A 17,127-nucleotide genomic window follows, 5' to 3' on the forward strand; every position below is an offset into this window, starting at 1 on the left:
GTAAGAAACAAATTTCTTAAAGTGTTTATATTCCCAAATATGAAACTGACAGTCTGCAGAAGGAAATACATGAACCTGACTCATGGCAAATATAAGTACAATACATATATTTAGAACTTTATATAATTTGCATAAAGTGCCAAACCATAGCTGAGAGTGTCTTAAGTAAATGAAAACATACTTACCAAAAGACACCCATCCACATATAGCAGATAGCCAAACCAGTACTAAAACAGTTGTTTAGTAGAGGTAATGGTAAATTTGAGAGTATATCGTCGATCTGAAAAGGGAGGTAGGAGATGAATCTCTACGACCGATAACAGAGAACCCATGAAAAAGACCCCAGTTAGGGAAATCATCGTATTCAATAGGTGATACTCCCTTCACGTCCCTCTGACATTCGCTGTACTCTGAGAGGAATCGGGCTTCAACAATGCTGAGAAGCGCATATCAACGTAGAAATCTTAGCACAAGCTTACTTCACCACCTCCATAGGAGGCAAAGTTTGTAAAACTGAATTGTGGGTGTGGTGAGGGGTGTATTTATAGGCATTTTGAGGTTTGGGAAACTTTGCCCCTCCTGGTAGGATTGTATATCCCATATGTCACTAGCTCATGGACTCTTGCCAATTACATGAAAGAAAGTATTTCCCCATAGGAATCAATGGGGCTACGTTAGGAGCTGAATGCTGCTTTTTTGCAGGTGATAGGTTTTTTTTCAGCCGGCTCTGCCCCATTGTCTCCTATGGGGAAATCGTGCACAAGCACGTTTAGCCAGCTCACCGCTACCGTAAGCAGCGCTGGTATTGAGGTGAGATGTGGTGCTAAATTTTGCTCTCTGCTCACTTTTCTGCGGATAACGCTGGGTTTAAAAAAACCTGTAATACCAGCGTTGTTTGTAGGTGAGCGGTGAACATAAACTGCACGTTAGCACTGCAAGCCTTACCGTCAAAAACTCGTAATCTAGCCGTTAGTTTCTAGTGTATATAAACCGTATAAAAACAAAACCTTTTAAACATGCAAGAATCTGGCATTTAAGCAGTATGAGAAACCTTTTTATGCCTGTCTAAACATTCTACAATGCTTAAAAACTACGGGCCTTCAGGGATTTTCAGCCCATGATACCAAACTTTGGAGCAAAATATTTTTGACAGTTTCAGGAACCAAAAAGTACCATGTTGCGGGTCAATGTAGGACAGAGTTCTAAATAACACTGATTCCGCGGCCTCCCAGGATTCCTCCCCAAAATCCCGGGACAGCCGTTCAGAACCCAGTCCTTGTCTAGTTTTTAAACTTGTTAGTGCAGCCCCACCACGGACCCCCAAGTGAGGTAAATCATGAGATGTTCCATTTATGGCTTTAATGACGTCGGTATAGTTATCAAAGGTTTTTAGCTTCTCCATAGGCTGTTTCGAGGCGAGCGCTGTTTTAACCTGGCAGCTAGCAGGTGTTTTCTCCATGTGGGCTGTTGATGAAAAAAAGAAAATCGCTTGCTTATTTTCTCCGTTTGCATTCTCTTTTGAGGGACCGTTATCCTTTTTTGCTGGCAGCTGGTAGGTGAGCGACTGAAGTAGATCCTCAGCCAACGATACTTCATGCTGCACGGCCTCCCCGGGCCCTAGGGACAGACCAGACTCCCATGTCGTAGATGGATTTGTTTTCGGCACCTCCGCTGCTGCAGGCGGCACTCTACTCATAAGAAGCTGAAGCTCATGTACTGAAGGTGCTCTGTCTATCAAAGGCTGAAAGATCCTCTCCAGTTTCAGGAAGATAAAGTCAAGAGTGTTGAAGGAGCCTTTATGCCCTTTGCCAGCTGGAAGGGAAGCCACCATACCGGTCTGCATGTTTTTCCACTCGGTGTAAAGTGCTGGTTAGAAAAGGCGGGGTACGCTATAGATAGTTGAAGATGTCAGGATAGGCTTAAATATGCATTCAGTCCTGGTACAACACCCTGGTATACCAAGGGGGAGACGCTGCCTGTGTAGGTTACCGCTGCTGCAGGCCTCAATTGTCCAATTCCGGCCCTGGGGTCATAAACACAGCAAAGTGTTTCCAATTTGTTATATATTGCTTAGGTGCCCAAATGTTATCGTGTTGGAGTAAAATGCTGTAGTTGTGGAGCTTTATACAGCGGATTAAAGGCCACTCTCCCGGAGCTCATGAAAAGTGTGACTACACTGAGTCACTGTTAGGACACGCCCCCACTCTTGATATGTTTATATTATATATTAACCTCAACAAAATAAGGATTCAAAAAAATAATTATGCTATTCTCTGTGTATTTTAGCTTGCATTTGTTTATAGTTTTTCAAAAATATATTTTTCTTTCAGTTTAATAAGTGCAATGTGTATTTTGTAATGAACTCACCAACCTATATTTGGCGAGATAAAACTGTGAGACCTACAGGTGTAATATACTTTGATAATTCCAATACCAATTCATACACTGCTGTGCAGTCAAATAGCCAATGCTGCAAGACCCATTTCACAGTAGAAATACAAGGAATCCTTTTGAATTTTGACATTTATGATTTCAACTTTGTTTCTTCCTTCCGGGGCAAGGAAGGTGTACACTCCACTAACCGATATCTACAGGAGAGGAGGCGGGTCTCTACCGATCATTCCTTTTGCTGGGTGGTGACGTCACACGCCGATTTGGAACATGGCCGAACAACAACTGATTGTTTGAGACTTCACTCCATACTCCAGCAGTGGATTGGGACATTATGTGCCTGTATTTTATTGATGTTTGTGAGTAGAAGATTGTGCCTTAATTAAATTGTTGTGTGCAACATATTACACCATTGTGGGTCTTCTGTTTGTTTTGCGCTTTCAGACTTGAGGAGATGTGCATTGTGTACTTTAAATGTTAGTTTTATCATTTACATTTAATGACACTTTGAAAACATGTGCATTCATATACCTCGTTAGGATCGAAATGCAGAAGAAGGCAATCGCTTGTGGAATTAGGCACTTTTCGGAGCCAGATTTATTCTTGTGAAAGTTGAACACACTAAGATTTGTGCAAATGCAGATCTTAGTGTGTTGAACTGTCACAAGAGTAAACCCCTCTCTGAAAAGAGCCAAATTCCACAAGTTAACGGCATCTTCCGCATTCAGAGCCTAACAATCGGCTAGATTACGAGTTTTGCGTTATGAGCGGCGCGGTGCTAACATGCAAGTTATTGCCACCTCTCACTTCCCTACAGCGCTGGTATTACAGGTTTACAAAAACCCGGCGTTAACAGGCAATATTGCAGCATAAAGCAAAATTGAGCTCCATGCCGCACTCCAATACCAGCGCTGCTGAAAGCTGCGGTGAGCTGGTTTTACTTGCTCGTGCATGATTTCCCCATAGACATCAATGGGGAGAGCCGGCTGAAAATAAAGTCTAACACCTGCAAAAAAGGAGCGTAAAGCTCCGTAACGCAGCCCCATTGATTCCTATGGGGAAACTAAATTTATGTTTACACCTAACACCCTAACATGAACCCCGAGTCTAGACAACCCTAATCTTACACATATTAACCCCTAATCTGCCGCCCCAACACCGCGGACACCTACATTATACTTATTAACCCCTAATCTGCCTCTCCGGACATCGCCACCACTATAATAAACATATTAACCCCTAAACTGCCACACTCCCGCATCACAAACACTAGTTAAATATTAACCCCTAATCTGCTGCCCCTAACATCGCTGCCACCTACTTACATTTATTAACCCCTAATCTGCCGCCCCCAAAGTCGTCACCACTATACTAAATTTATTAACCCCTAAACCTAAGTCTAACCCTAACCCTATTACCCCCTAACTTAAATATAATTAAAATAAATCTAAATAAAAATTACTATCATTACCTAAATAATTCCTATTTAAAACTAAATACTTACCTGTAAAATAAACCCTAAGCTAGCTACAATATAACTAACTAATAGTTACATTGTAGCTAGCTTAGGGTTTATTTTTATTTTACAGGCAACTTTGCATTTATTTTAACTAGGTAGAATAGTTACTAAATAGTTATGAACTATTTACTAACTACCTAGCTGAAATAAATACAAATTTACCTGTAAAATAAAACCTAACCTGTCTTACACTAACATCTAACCTTACACTACAATTAAATAAATTACATAAATTAAATACAATTACCTAAATTACAAAAAACAAACACTAAATTACACAAAATAAAAAAAGAAATTATTAGATATTTAAACTAATTACACCTAATCTAATAGCCCTATAAAAATAAAAAAGCCCCCCCAAAATAAATAAAAAAACACCTAGCCTAAACTAAACTGCCAATAGCTCTTAAAAGGGTCTTTTGCAGAGCATTACCCCAAAGAAATCAGCTCTTTTCCTGTAAAAAAAAATACAAACAACCCCCCAACAGTAAAACCCACCACCCAATCAACCAACCCCCCAAATAAAATCCTAACTAAAAAAAACTAAGCTCCCCATTGCCTTGAAAAGCGCATTTGGATGGGCATTGCCCTTAAAAGGGCATTTAGCTCTTTTTCCAGTGCCCAAACCCTAATCTAAAAATAAAACCCACCCAATAAACCCTTAAAAAAAACTAACACTAACCCCTGAAGATCCACTTACAGTTTTGAAGACCGGACATCCATCCTCAACGAAGAAGGGGGAAGTCTTCATCCAAGCGGCAAGAAGTCCTCAACGAAGCCGGGAGAAGTCTTCATCCAAGCCGGCAGAAGTGGTCCTCCAGACGGGCAGAAGTCTTCATCTAGACGGCATCTTCTATCTTCATCCATCCGGCGCAGAGCGGCTCCATCTTCAAGACATCCGGCGCGGAGCATCCTCTTCAATCGAAGTCTTCTTGCAGAATGAAGGTTCCTTTAAATTATGTCATCCAAGATGGCATCCCTTAATTCCGATTGGCTGGTAGAATTCTATCAGCCAATCGGAATTAAAGGTGAAAAAATCCTATTGGCTGATGCAATCAGCCAATAGGATTGAGCTTTAATCCTATTGGCTGATCCAATCAGCCAATAGGATTGAGCTCACATTCTATTGGCTGTTCCAATCAATGGATGAAGACTTCTGCCCGTCTGGAGGACCACTTCTGCCGGCTTGGATGAAGACTTCTCCCGGCTTCGTTGTGGATGGATGTCCGGTTTTCAAAACTGTAAGTGGATCTTTGGGGGTTAGTGTTAGTTTTTTTTAAGGGTTTATTGGGTGGGTTTTATTTTTAGATTAGGATTTGGGCACTTGAAAAAGAGCTAAATGCCCTTTTAAGCATGGGGAGCTTAGGTTTTTTTAGTTAGGATTTTATTTGAGTGGTTGGTTGGTTGGGTGGTGGGTTTTACTGTTGGGGGGTTGTTTGTAGTTTTTTTTACAGGTAAAAGAGCTGATTTCTTTGGGGCAATGCCCCGCAAAAGGCCCTTTTAAGGGCTATTGGTAGTTTAGTTTAGGGTAGTTTTTTTTTATTTTGGGGGGGCTTTTTTATTTTGATAGGGCTATTAGATTAGGTGTAATTAGTTTAAATATCTGATCATTTCTTTTTTTATTTTGTGTAATTTAGTGTTTTTTTTTGTAATTTAGGTAATTGTATTTAATTTAGGTAATTGATTTAATTGTAGTGTAAGGTTAGGTGTTAGTGTAACTGAGGTTAGGTTTTATTATACAGGTAAATTTGTATTTATTTTAGCTAGGTAGTTAGTAAATAGTTAATAACTATTTAGTAACTATTCTACCTAGTTAAAATAAATACAAACTTGCCTGTAAAATAAAAATAAAACCTAACCTAGATACAATGTAACTATTAGTTATATTGTAGCTAGCTTAGGGTTTATTTTACAGGTAAGTATAGTCTTAAATAGGAATAATTTAGGTAATGATAGTAGGTTTTAGTTAGATTTATTTTGATTATATTTAAGTTAGGGGGTGTTAGGGTTAGACTTAGGTTTAGGGGTTAATAAATTTAGTATAGTGGTGGCAGATTAGGGGTTAATAAATGTAGGTAGGTGGCGGCGATGTTAGGGGCGGCAGATTAGGGGTTAATAATATTTAACTAGTGTTTGTGATGCGGGAGTGCAGCGGTTTAGGGGTTAATATGTTTATTATAGTGGCGGCGATGTACGGAGCAGCAGATTAGGGGTTAATAAATTTATTTTAGTGTTTGCGATGCGGGAGGGCCTCGGTTTAGGGATTAATAGGTGTTAGTGTACTTTTTAGCACTTTAGTTATGAGTTTTATGTTAGGGTGTACTGCTCACTTTTTGGCCTCCCAGGCAGACTCGTAATACCGGCGCTATGGAAGTCCCATTGAAAAATGACTTTTTGAAAGCTGCGGTAATTACGTTGCGTTACGGCCAAAAAAGTGTGCGGTGCCCCTAAACCTGAAAGACTCGTAATACCGGCGGTAGTGAAAAAGCAGCGTTATGAGCCTTAAGGCTGCTTTTTCACCCATACCGCAAAACTCGTAATCTAGCCAAAAGTATCCGAATGCAGATGTCTAGTGCTTTGTATGGCATGATGTAAATATGCATTTTGCAGTGGTTTTTCAGCACCTATTTGGATGCATATTTTTAGTGCAACATTTTATGTGTAATACGATTTATATTCATGCACTTTTGAAAAGCTTATTTCATTGACCACTACCCTGTATGTCTGTATCTCGACTATGCACACAGACATTTAGATTACACCCCTTTGTGAGATACACCGTTCACAGTGCAAAATGTGCCTTTAGATCATCCCATCTTGGACCTTGTAGTTCTGATTCACCAATTTAGATCATCAAGCCTTAGCAGAGGGCTTTAGATTATTGGTCCTCATAAAAGGAGCTTGTAGTCAACTTTTCTTTGTTTTATCTAAAAGAGGGCATTTTAAACCATATTTCAGTTTTTATTTTATTTTTAATAACTCATATGCTAGTCCTGAATAAATTCATATTTATTTGTCCCTCTCCACCAGTCCTTGTCCTTATCCGCCAGGGAGTATTAGTAAGAATTAATACTGCAATATTCATTACTATTTACATTTTAACCGCTTTTTCTTTTTTCTCAAAACAAAATATCTTTTTAAGATGTGTAAATGCAACTCTTTCATATCCATAATAGAAAATGTTTGAGTACAATGTCCCTTTACCAGCTACTGTATGTCCTCCACTCCGGGGGCTCAAGTCTCTTTTGGTCATATTATCTTATTCCCTTTCTGCTCACTGTGGCACTTCTCAACAGCTTGTGCCTGACTCTTACCCTCTGACTCACTTTGATGCTGTACCTCTTACACTCTGTGTTGCCCACTCCTACAATTTCATACTACATGTTTACCACCCCTTATACCAAAACAAGCTAGCTCTCTGTATCTAAGAATTATGCTCCCTGTGCCTCTCCCTTGCACATCTGACTCCTTCTTCTCTGGGATTATAATTAGTTTTCTGACTATTTTATGGTGGTACATACAGTATATTAAATGAATTGCACAAGCAATAAATTATGCCTAAACGTCTTTGCTAAGAGGCATTTTAAAATAGGCCTTGCCCCCACCCTGCTATTTCAGGTTCCTCTTATGCTCCAAGCTTATCTTGAGCGTGCTCTTTGTTCCATTGCTACACCCTACAGTTTCCATATCTTCCAACTATTTCTGGAACAACTACCCTCTACCTTACACCTCCTTTCTACTGCACCAAGAACCTCTATTTCCAAATATTTGCTCTTCCTCTTCTGCACTCTGAGCTCCTTCTCCAAAACTAAACCTTACATCTCACATCCAGAATCTGTAAACAGCGCAGGAGACGGTATGGAGGAACAGCATCTTCCTTGCTATTGTGCATTTCTTCAAACAGGGCAAGCAACTCATATGGAAATCTTCTATCTGGAAGTTCTGAGTTTTCTCTTTCCCCCATGCTGTATGGAAAAGAAGCCACAAGTCCATGACAGTATAAATGGATTAAATATAAGTAACTATACAGAGGTCAATTATGTGAGATTTTCCCATAATTATCACTGTATATACTGTATATAATAATAAAATGATGAATTGTGGTGGTGTAACTCTTGGGTACAAGTTGGGATGGAGGTTATAAAGGAGGGGCAGTTTTTGGATTCACATTACAGTGAATGGGCTTGAGGTGAATGAGAGTTACTTGAATGTGGGGGTGGGGGGGTGTTCATTGAAGATGGTTTGCCTATTTAGATCACAGTGAATGAGTTCACCTGAGAAAGGTTTTGATTTGAGTTGGTCAGGGGTGAGATTAATAAGAAGCACATGGGGGGTCTACGGCACAGGTTAGTCTTGGTGTATAGAAGGCTTTAAAATTTAAATATAATCCAACAATTTTACAATTGTGTGGGAGAGTACATGGAAATCTATTATATGGGAACCAACATTGCAGCAGTGGTTAATATTTATTTTAAGAGGACACAGCATTTAAATGTAGCTTCAGGATTTCTATTAGGACCACAGATTGTTGGGAATTGTTGAGGATTCCCTAGTATAAAGGGACTACAGTGTTTACGTAAGTATTAGTGTTTATACATACTGTAGTGCTTTCATTAAGTAAGACAGGGAGCAGGTGTTAGATGTGGTGCGGGTGCTGAGAATCTTAAAAAAAAATAATTTATGCTTACCTGATAAATTTCTTTCTTTCCGGATATGAAGAGTCCACAACGTCATTCAATTACAAGTGGGAATATCACTCCTGGCCAGCAGGAGGAGGCAAAGAGCACCACAGAAAAGCTGTTAAGTGTCACTCCCCTACCCATAATCCCCAGTCATTCGTACAAAAGGGAAATGGAAAAAGAATAACACAAAAGTGTAGAGGTGCCTGAGGTTTAGTAAAAAATAACTGTCTTAATAAAGGGTGGGGTCGTGGACTCTCCATATCCGAGAAGAAAGAAATTTACCAGGTAAGCATGCATTTTGTTTTCTTTCCTAAGATGTGGAGCGTCCACAACGTCATTCAATTACTAGTGGGAACCAATACCCAAGCTAGAGGACACAGAATGAACAGGGAGGGAGAACAAGACAGGTATACCTAAACAGAAGGTACCACCGTTGAAGAAATTTTCTCTCAAAAGATGCCTCAGCCTAAGCAAAAGTATCAAATTTGTAAAATTTGGGAAAAGTATGCAGAGAGGACCAAGTTGCAGTCTTGCAAATCTGTTCCACAGAAGCTTAATTTTTGAAAGCCCAAGAAGAGGAGACAGCCCTAGTGGAATGAGCTGTAATTTTCTCAGGAGGCTGCTGTCCAGCAGTCTCATAAGCAAAACAAATTATACTTCTCAACCAGAGGGAAAGAGAAGTAGCAGTAGACTTTTGGCTCTTTCGCTTTCCTGAAAAACAAACAAACAGGGCAGCAGACTGGTGAAAATCCTTAGTCACCTGTAGGTAGAATTTTAGAGCAAGATGTGAGTGTAGGGGATATAGTAGTGCGCTGGTGTAAGGGTAGTTACCAAACACCTAAAAATAGAAAGATCCTTCCGTCTTTCAAAAAACGATAGAGTGAGTAAATGGGGGTGATAGGTGCGCTACTGAAAGCTAAAGGTATACTAAAATTTTTTAATGATATATATCAAAAAAGTAATATGTTTATGTGAAATAGATAATGCGGGTTACAAGGTGAAATGTGTTACAATAAATAGTAACTAATTAGTGTTCAATACTACAAGAATTAATGTAGTCAATGTAAACGAAAAATATTTTATACAAAATTGCATGTATAACGATATACTAAAAACATCAGAATAAAGGGACGTCTCCCTTACTATGTAAAATATACAAAATAAAAACAAAGATTAGTGACACTTTCAATAATGATTACATAAGCTGCCCCATACATTAAAAATATATGTATGCAAATGTCCGTTTCTTTGAACGTTAGGCAGGTTAAAGGATATTGATATGCCCTGCTGTACTCAAATGGATAATAGCAGTTCAGACGTGCAGTTTCAAATATACATGAGCGTTTTAGCCAATATTAATGTAGAGAGTTATTTTGAGATTAGTATTATCTCCGGTTGAAGCAGTTTATAAGACAATATTTTCTTAATAGAATCGAGTACCTGTTGGTCTCCAGACCCGTCTTACCGCATCCGATTCCCCTTCTCACCTGGTGACTGATCAGCGCCGCATGTGTCTTGGTGTCTGACGTCACAACTTGGTATCTCGGGTAGGATTCGCTGGGAGTGTTTAGAAGACAGGCAGATTCTTGTAGGTGATGAAATAGAAACTTTTGTAAGATAACAATGTTTGTGGAAAAAGCCTGCACTTAGTGCTTGATGCACGCAGGACTTTGAGGTTCCAAAAGAGGTATAATAGACAACCCGGGTTGTTACAGTATTAAAACTGAAATCATTTGGTATAAGAAAAAAGAGTCTCTTTGTGTATTTAATTCACACAATTGTAGGGTCAGCAGTCACAAGGTCGACGCGTTTCGCTCAGAAGAGCTTTATCAAGCTTCTGAGCGAAACGCGTAGCCCTTAGATTCACACCAATAAAGGTATTTACGCCATACCTTATGGTAAATTTTTCAAGTAACAGGCTTGCGAGCCTGGATCATGGTCTCAATGACCGACTCAGAAAATCCACGCTTAGACAGAACTAAGCATTCAATCTCCAAGCAGTCAGCTTCAGAGAAACGAGTTTTGGATGGAGGAAGGGACCCTGAGTTAGAAGGTCCTTCCTCAAAGGCAACCTCCAAGGTGGCCGAGATGACATCTTCACTAGGTCTGCATACCAGATCCTGCAAGGCCATGCAGGAGCTATTAGAATTACTGATGCTCTCTCTTGTTTAATACAAGCAATAACTTTTGGAAGGAGCGCAACCAGAGGAAACAGGTATGCTAAACCAAAATCCCAAGGAACCCGCCAGAGCATCTATCAGAGCAGCCTGAGGATCTCTTGACCTTGAACCGTCCCTTGGAAGCTTGGCATTTTGCCGAGACGCCATCAGATCCAACTCCGGCACCCCCCCATTTGAGGGAGAACACCTCCGGATGGAGAGCCCACTCCCCGGGATGAAATGTCTGTCTGCTCAGGAAATCTGCTTCCCAATTGTCCACTCCAGGAATGTGGATGGCAGATAGACAACAATTGTGAGCTTCCGCCCACTGAATAATCCGTGCCACCTCCTTCATGGCTAAGGAACTCTGAATTCTTCCCTGGTGGTTGATGTAAGCCACTGAGGTGATGTTGTCTGACTGAAACCTGATAAACCGGGCTAAGGACAATTGAGGCCAAGCCATCAGAGCATTATAAATCACTCTCAATTCCAAGATGTTGATGGGGAGAGCAGACTCCTCCCGAGTCCATAGTCCTTGTGCCTTTAACAAGTCCCAGACTGCTCCCCAGCCTAGCAGGCTTGCGTTCGTGGTCACAATCACCCAGGAAGGTCTCCAGAAGCATGTGCCCTAAGACAGATGGTCCTGAAAAAGCCACCACGGGAGATAGTCTCTTGTCGACTGGTCTAGATCTATCCTCTGAGACAGATCTGAATGGTCACCGTTCCATTGTCTGAGCATGCATAATTGCAGAGCTCTCAAATGGAATCGAGCAAAGGGAATGATGTCCATGGAAGTGACCATCAGACCAATTACCTCTATGCATTGAGCCACTGATGGCCGAACAGTAGACTGAAGAGAGAGGCAAGAGGAGACCTCTGTCAGAAAAATTTTCATAGATAGGGAATCTATGATGGTCCCTAAGAAAACCACCCTTGTAGCTGGAACAAGGGAAGTCTTTTCCAGATTCACTATCCCTCCGTGGGAATGTAGAAAAGACAACAAGATCTCTGTATGAGAGTTTGCTTGTTGAAAAGATGGCACCTGAACCAATATGTCATCCAGGTAGGGCGCCACAGCAATTCCCTGAGACCTGACCACTGCCAAGAGAGCCCCCTGAACCTTTGAGAAAATTCTGGGAGCTGTGGAAAGGACAAACGGAAGAGCCACAAACTGAAAGTGTTTATCTAGAAAGGTGAATCTCAGGAATTTCTGATGATCACTGTGGATGGGAACATGAAGATATGCATCCTTCAGGTCTATGGTCATCATGAACTGACACTCTTGGATCAAAAGAAGAATGGAATGAATGGTTTCCATTTTGAAGGACAGTACCCTGAGAAACGTGTTGAGGCACTTTAGGTCTAAAATGGGTCGAGAGGTTCCCTCTTTTTTGGGCACCACAAACAGATATGAATAGAATCCTACACCCTATTCCCTTACTGGAACTGGAACAATCGCTCCCAGGGAGGAAAGGTCCTGAACGCAGTTCAAGAATGCCTCTCTTTTTACCTGGTCTGCAGATAATCTTGAGAGGTGGAATCTGCCCCTGGGAGGGAATGTTTTGAATTCTATTTTGTAACCCTGAGATACTATGTCCACAGCCCAAGGATCTGGGACATCTCATCTCCACGCTTGACAAAACAGGGAAAGTCTGCCCCCCACTTGATCCAATACCAGATCGGGGGGGCCGACCATTCATGCTGACTTAGACTCAGCTGAGGGTTTCTTTGATTGCTTTCCCTTATTCCAAGACTGATTGGGCTTCCAAGAAGACTTGGACTGCTCCTGCTTGGAAGAGGGATAGGAAGACTTTTGACCTTTGAAGTTACTAAAGGAACGAAAATTACTTTGACATCCTTTGAGTCTGTTGTTCTTGTCTAGCGGTAGAAAGACCCTTTTCTACCCGTAATATCAGAAATGATTTCTGCCAGACCAGGTCCAAACAAGGTCTTACCCTTGGGCTAGGACAGTGAAGCCAGACATCTTGGCTCCCAGTCTAATAACTTGCATGTTAGCATCAGAAATAAAGGAATTGGCTAGCTTGAGAGCCTTAATCCTATCTTGTACTGTATCTCCTCCAAGGGAGTCTCTACGAAATTTGATTCAGACAAGGCATCACACAAATAAGATGCTGCACTTGCTACTGTGGCAATACGAACTGCAGGTTGCGATTGAAGACCTTGATGAACATACATCGTCAAAAATTTTTTCCAGCTTTTTGTCCATGGGATCCTTAAAAGAGCAGCTATCTTTTATAGGGATCGTAGTTCTCTTAGCCAGAGTAGAAATAGCCCCTTCTACTTTAGGCACCATGCGCCAAGAATCTTTAATGGAGTCGGCAACAGGAAACATATTTTTAAATACGGGAGATGGGGAGAAAGGAATCCCTGGCTTCTCCCATTCCTGTGAAATAATCTCTGTCACACGGTCTCGGACAGGAAAAACTACCACAGAGGAAGGAACATCATAGTATTTATTAAGTTTACTAGACTTCTTAGGGTTGACAATGACAGAAGTATCGGAGTAGTCCAAAGTAGCCAATACATCCTTTAACAGTACACAAAGGTGTTCAAGCTTAAATCTGAAGTTTACTTCTTTAGTATCAGATGAAGGAATAATACTGTCCGAATCTGAGATTTCACCTTCAAAGGCTACCAACGTATCCTCCTCATCAGACTTATGAGGGAGGGCAACTTGCATAGCAGTAGGTGGAACAGAAACCTTACTATCTGAATGTCTAATTTTCCTCTTGCATTTTCCCAGCATAGGAAAAGCATAGGAAAAGCAGATAATGCTGCAGATACCGCAGAAGATACCCGTGCAGCAAAATTTGCAGGCAAAGAAACTCCTCCAGGAGGCTGAGAGGAACTGCAGAGCACTGTATGTGACGCCATAGAGGCTTGGGACGTTTGAGGAGAAAGCTGTGGCATTTCCTGAAAAGCATCATCCTTAGAGACATTGGGCTCAGAGGGCAACAATTTATCTTTAAATTGAAGAGTTCTAGCTAAGCATGCAGGACAGAATTTCATAGGGAAAACAATTTGTGCCTCTAGGTATAACAAGCATTTGTCAAAAGACACAGAGTCTTCCATGTCCATAATACTAAATAAAAAATTCCCCAAATTGTAGATTTTTTTTTAAATACACTGTAACTTTAAGAATTTTTAATACCCCAGCCGCTTAACATTATGCAAAAATTCTTTAAAATAATAAATCAATCAGGCCCCCTACACCTCACACAGGCTGAGGTGCCTTATCGTAACACTTATACACAATTTGGCTGCCAGAAGTCTTAAAACGATCGTATAGTAGATCGACCCTGAAGAGACTGAAATACGACGCTGCTCTGCTTCATGAATATCCGACAGCAGAGAGAAGTCACATGACCGGCAGAGAGAGGAAACTACACAGCAAGTAAAAGGCGCGCATTTCCCTCTGCCTACAACACCGGAGCTTAATTTATACAAATGCTCAAACAGTCTGGGAGTTAGCCTGTTCTAGCTAAGCAAGCAAAGAAAACCAACTGCCAAATGTTAAGTTTATACATACATCCCTGTATAAAACATAAGCCCCACACACATACTAATAAAGTATTTCAACAAAATTAGCCCAAAGAGGAAAAAATGTCTCAATAAAGGGAAGATTAACCCCTAGTCTCAACATACATAATGTGCCTGCCCACTGCCAGAGAATCCTGTATAAAGGATTTCAAAAATGTCCCCATCTACTGCATATGAAATATTCTTCAGAAGTGCAAGTCTCCAAGACCTAGAAGACAAAAGCACTTACCTGCAGTCTAGCTGTCCGGCAGAAAGACAGCTCTCAAGGCGTGAAAGGACACATACTCCTTACAGAGTAACCAACTCTGGCTTTCTGTACCATGGGCAGTAATGTGTTAGGAAACAAAGCAAGGACTACCTCACAACTTCCTAACTTCTTAAAAGACACCACTACTCTACTGAAGAGATTGATGTGGACTAAACCCAAATTCTTGCTTGCAGGGAAAAGTACCGAAAAAGGAATTAATTTCTTCAGACATCAAACTTCACCTCCTCCATTGACAGAGGCAAAGAGAATGACTCGGGATTATGGGTAGGGAGTGACACTTAACAGCTTTGCTGTGGTGCTCCTTGCCTCCTCCTGCTGGCCAGAAATGATATTCCCACTAGTAATTGAATGACGTTGTGGACTCTTCATATCTTAGGAAATAAATATCCTTAGGATAGACCTTGAATGTTTAGCTATTTAAAGAGTAATAGAAAAGATCCCTATTTAGAAAATACTGCGCTCAAATAAATCTTACAATGGTAATACTTTAATTAAGTTTAAAAAGATAATAAATCTGAAGTGAAAATAATCACAGCTGAAATACTTTAGATCAATCATTAACAATTTAAATTGAATAGTTCCTGAATATATAATTAAAGGAAAACTTTCCAATTTACTTCTATTATCAATTTTGCTTCATTCGCTTAGTATCCTAGCAATGCACTACTGAGAGCTAGCTGAACAAATCAATAAGCCAATGACAAGAGGCGTTTCTGTGCAGCCACCAATCAGCAGCTAGCTCCCAGCTCCTGAGCTTAGCTATGTATTCTTTTCAACAAATTATATCAATAAAACTAAGCAAATTAAATAATAGAAGTAAATTAGAAAGTTGTTTAGAATCATGAAGGAAATATTTGTGTTTCTGGTCCCTTCATGCCAAAAATTCTTGGCTTGTAATAAAGACCTCATTCACTGTCAAAGGGTTAACCCTATTCATAACAGAAAAGACAGAAAAGAACAAAAGTGATTATACATATGCCCCTCACTCAGTCAAGAAGTAAACAGTATCTTGACACTATTTCTATACTTAAAGGGACAGTCTACACTAAAATTGTTATTGTTTAAAAACTTACCCTTATTGGTTGTGTCTGGGGTTATTGTAGGGAGATCAGCCATAGTGAATGGATGTTTGCTATAACGGTAAGGTTGTTATGGCTGTACAGTGGTGGGTTTTAAACATGGTGGTGGGTAAAAACATAATTTATGTAAGAACTTACCTGATAAATTCATTTCTTTCATATTAGCAAGAGTCCATGAGCTAGTGACGTATGGGATATACATTCCTACCAGGAGGGGCAAAGTTTCCCAAACCTTAAAATGCCTATAAATACACCCCTCACCACACCCACAAATCAGTTTAACGAATAGCCAAGAAGTGGGGTGATAAGAAAAGAGCGAAAGCATCAAAAAAATAAGGAATTGGAATAATTGTGCTTTATACAAAAAAATCATAACCACCACAAAAAAGGGTGGGCCTCATGGACTGATGCTAATATGAAAGAAATGAATTTATCAGGTAAGTTCTTACATAAATTATGTTTTCTTTCATGTAATTTAGCAAGAGTCCATGAGCTAGTGACGTATGGGATATAAATACCCAAGATGTGGAACTTCCACGCAAGAGTCACTAGAGAGGGAGGGATAAAATAAAGACAGCCAATTCCTCTGAAAAATTAATCCACTACCCAAATCAAAAGTTTCAATTTTAAAAATGAAAAAAACTGAAATTATAAGCAGAAGAATCAAACTGAAACAGCTGCCTGAAGTACTATTCTACCAAAAAATGCTTCTAAAGAAGAGAAAACATCAAAATGATAGAATTTAGTGAAAGTATGCAAAGAAGACCAAGTCATTGCTTTGCAAATTTGATCAACAGAAGCTTCATTCTTAAAAAGCCCAGGAAGTAGAAACTGACCTAGTAGAATGAGCCGTAATCCTCTGAGACGGGGAATAATCCGACTCCAAATAAGCATAATGAATCAAAAGCTTAACCAAGATGCCAAAGAAATGGCAGAAGCCTTCTGACCTTCCTAAAAACAGAAAAGATAACAAATAGACTAGAAGTCTGTCTGAAATCTGAGTAGCTTCAACATAATATTTCAAAACTCTTACCACATCCTAAAGAATGTAAGAATCTTACCAAGGAATTCTTAGGATTAGGACACAAGGAAAAGACAATAATTCCTCCACTAATGTTGTTAGAATTCACAACTTAGGTGAAAATTGAAATGAGGACAGCAAAAAAACACCTTATCCTGATGAAAAAGGAGATTCACAAGAAAGAACAGATAATTCAAAAATTGTTCTAGCTGAAGAGATGTCCAAAAAGAACAATACTTTCCATGAAAGTAATGAATGTCCAGAGCAAGCATATGCTCAAAATAGAAGAGCCTGAAAAACCTTCAGAACCCAATTAAGACTCCAAAGAGGAGAAATTGGCTTAATGACAGGTTTGATACGAATGAAAACCTGAAAAAAATGATGAATATCAGGAAGTAACACTGCCTTATCCTGATGAAAAATCAGAAAAGGAGATTCACAAAAAGA

At 40.0% G+C, this 17,127-nt stretch overlaps 1 protein-coding gene across 2 annotated transcripts in view; it reads right to left on the minus strand.

The window, feature by feature from the left end:
• USP18 (ubiquitin specific peptidase 18) overlaps nt 1-17,127 on the minus strand; it is a 139,972-nt gene that overhangs the window by 62,397 nt on the left and 60,448 nt on the right. For both annotated transcript variants that reach the window (XM_053718903.1, XM_053718901.1), the window contains exon 5: nt 7,730-7,875. In XM_053718903.1, coding sequence (XP_053574878.1) covers nt 7,730-7,875 — 146 coding nt within the window. The remainder of the gene's footprint in view (nt 1-7,729; nt 7,876-17,127) is intronic.

The sequence above is a fragment of the Bombina bombina genome, chromosome 6 (assembly GCF_027579735.1).
Source record: "Bombina bombina isolate aBomBom1 chromosome 6, aBomBom1.pri, whole genome shotgun sequence".
Classification (NCBI taxonomy): Eukaryota; Metazoa; Chordata; class Amphibia; order Anura; family Bombinatoridae; genus Bombina; species Bombina bombina.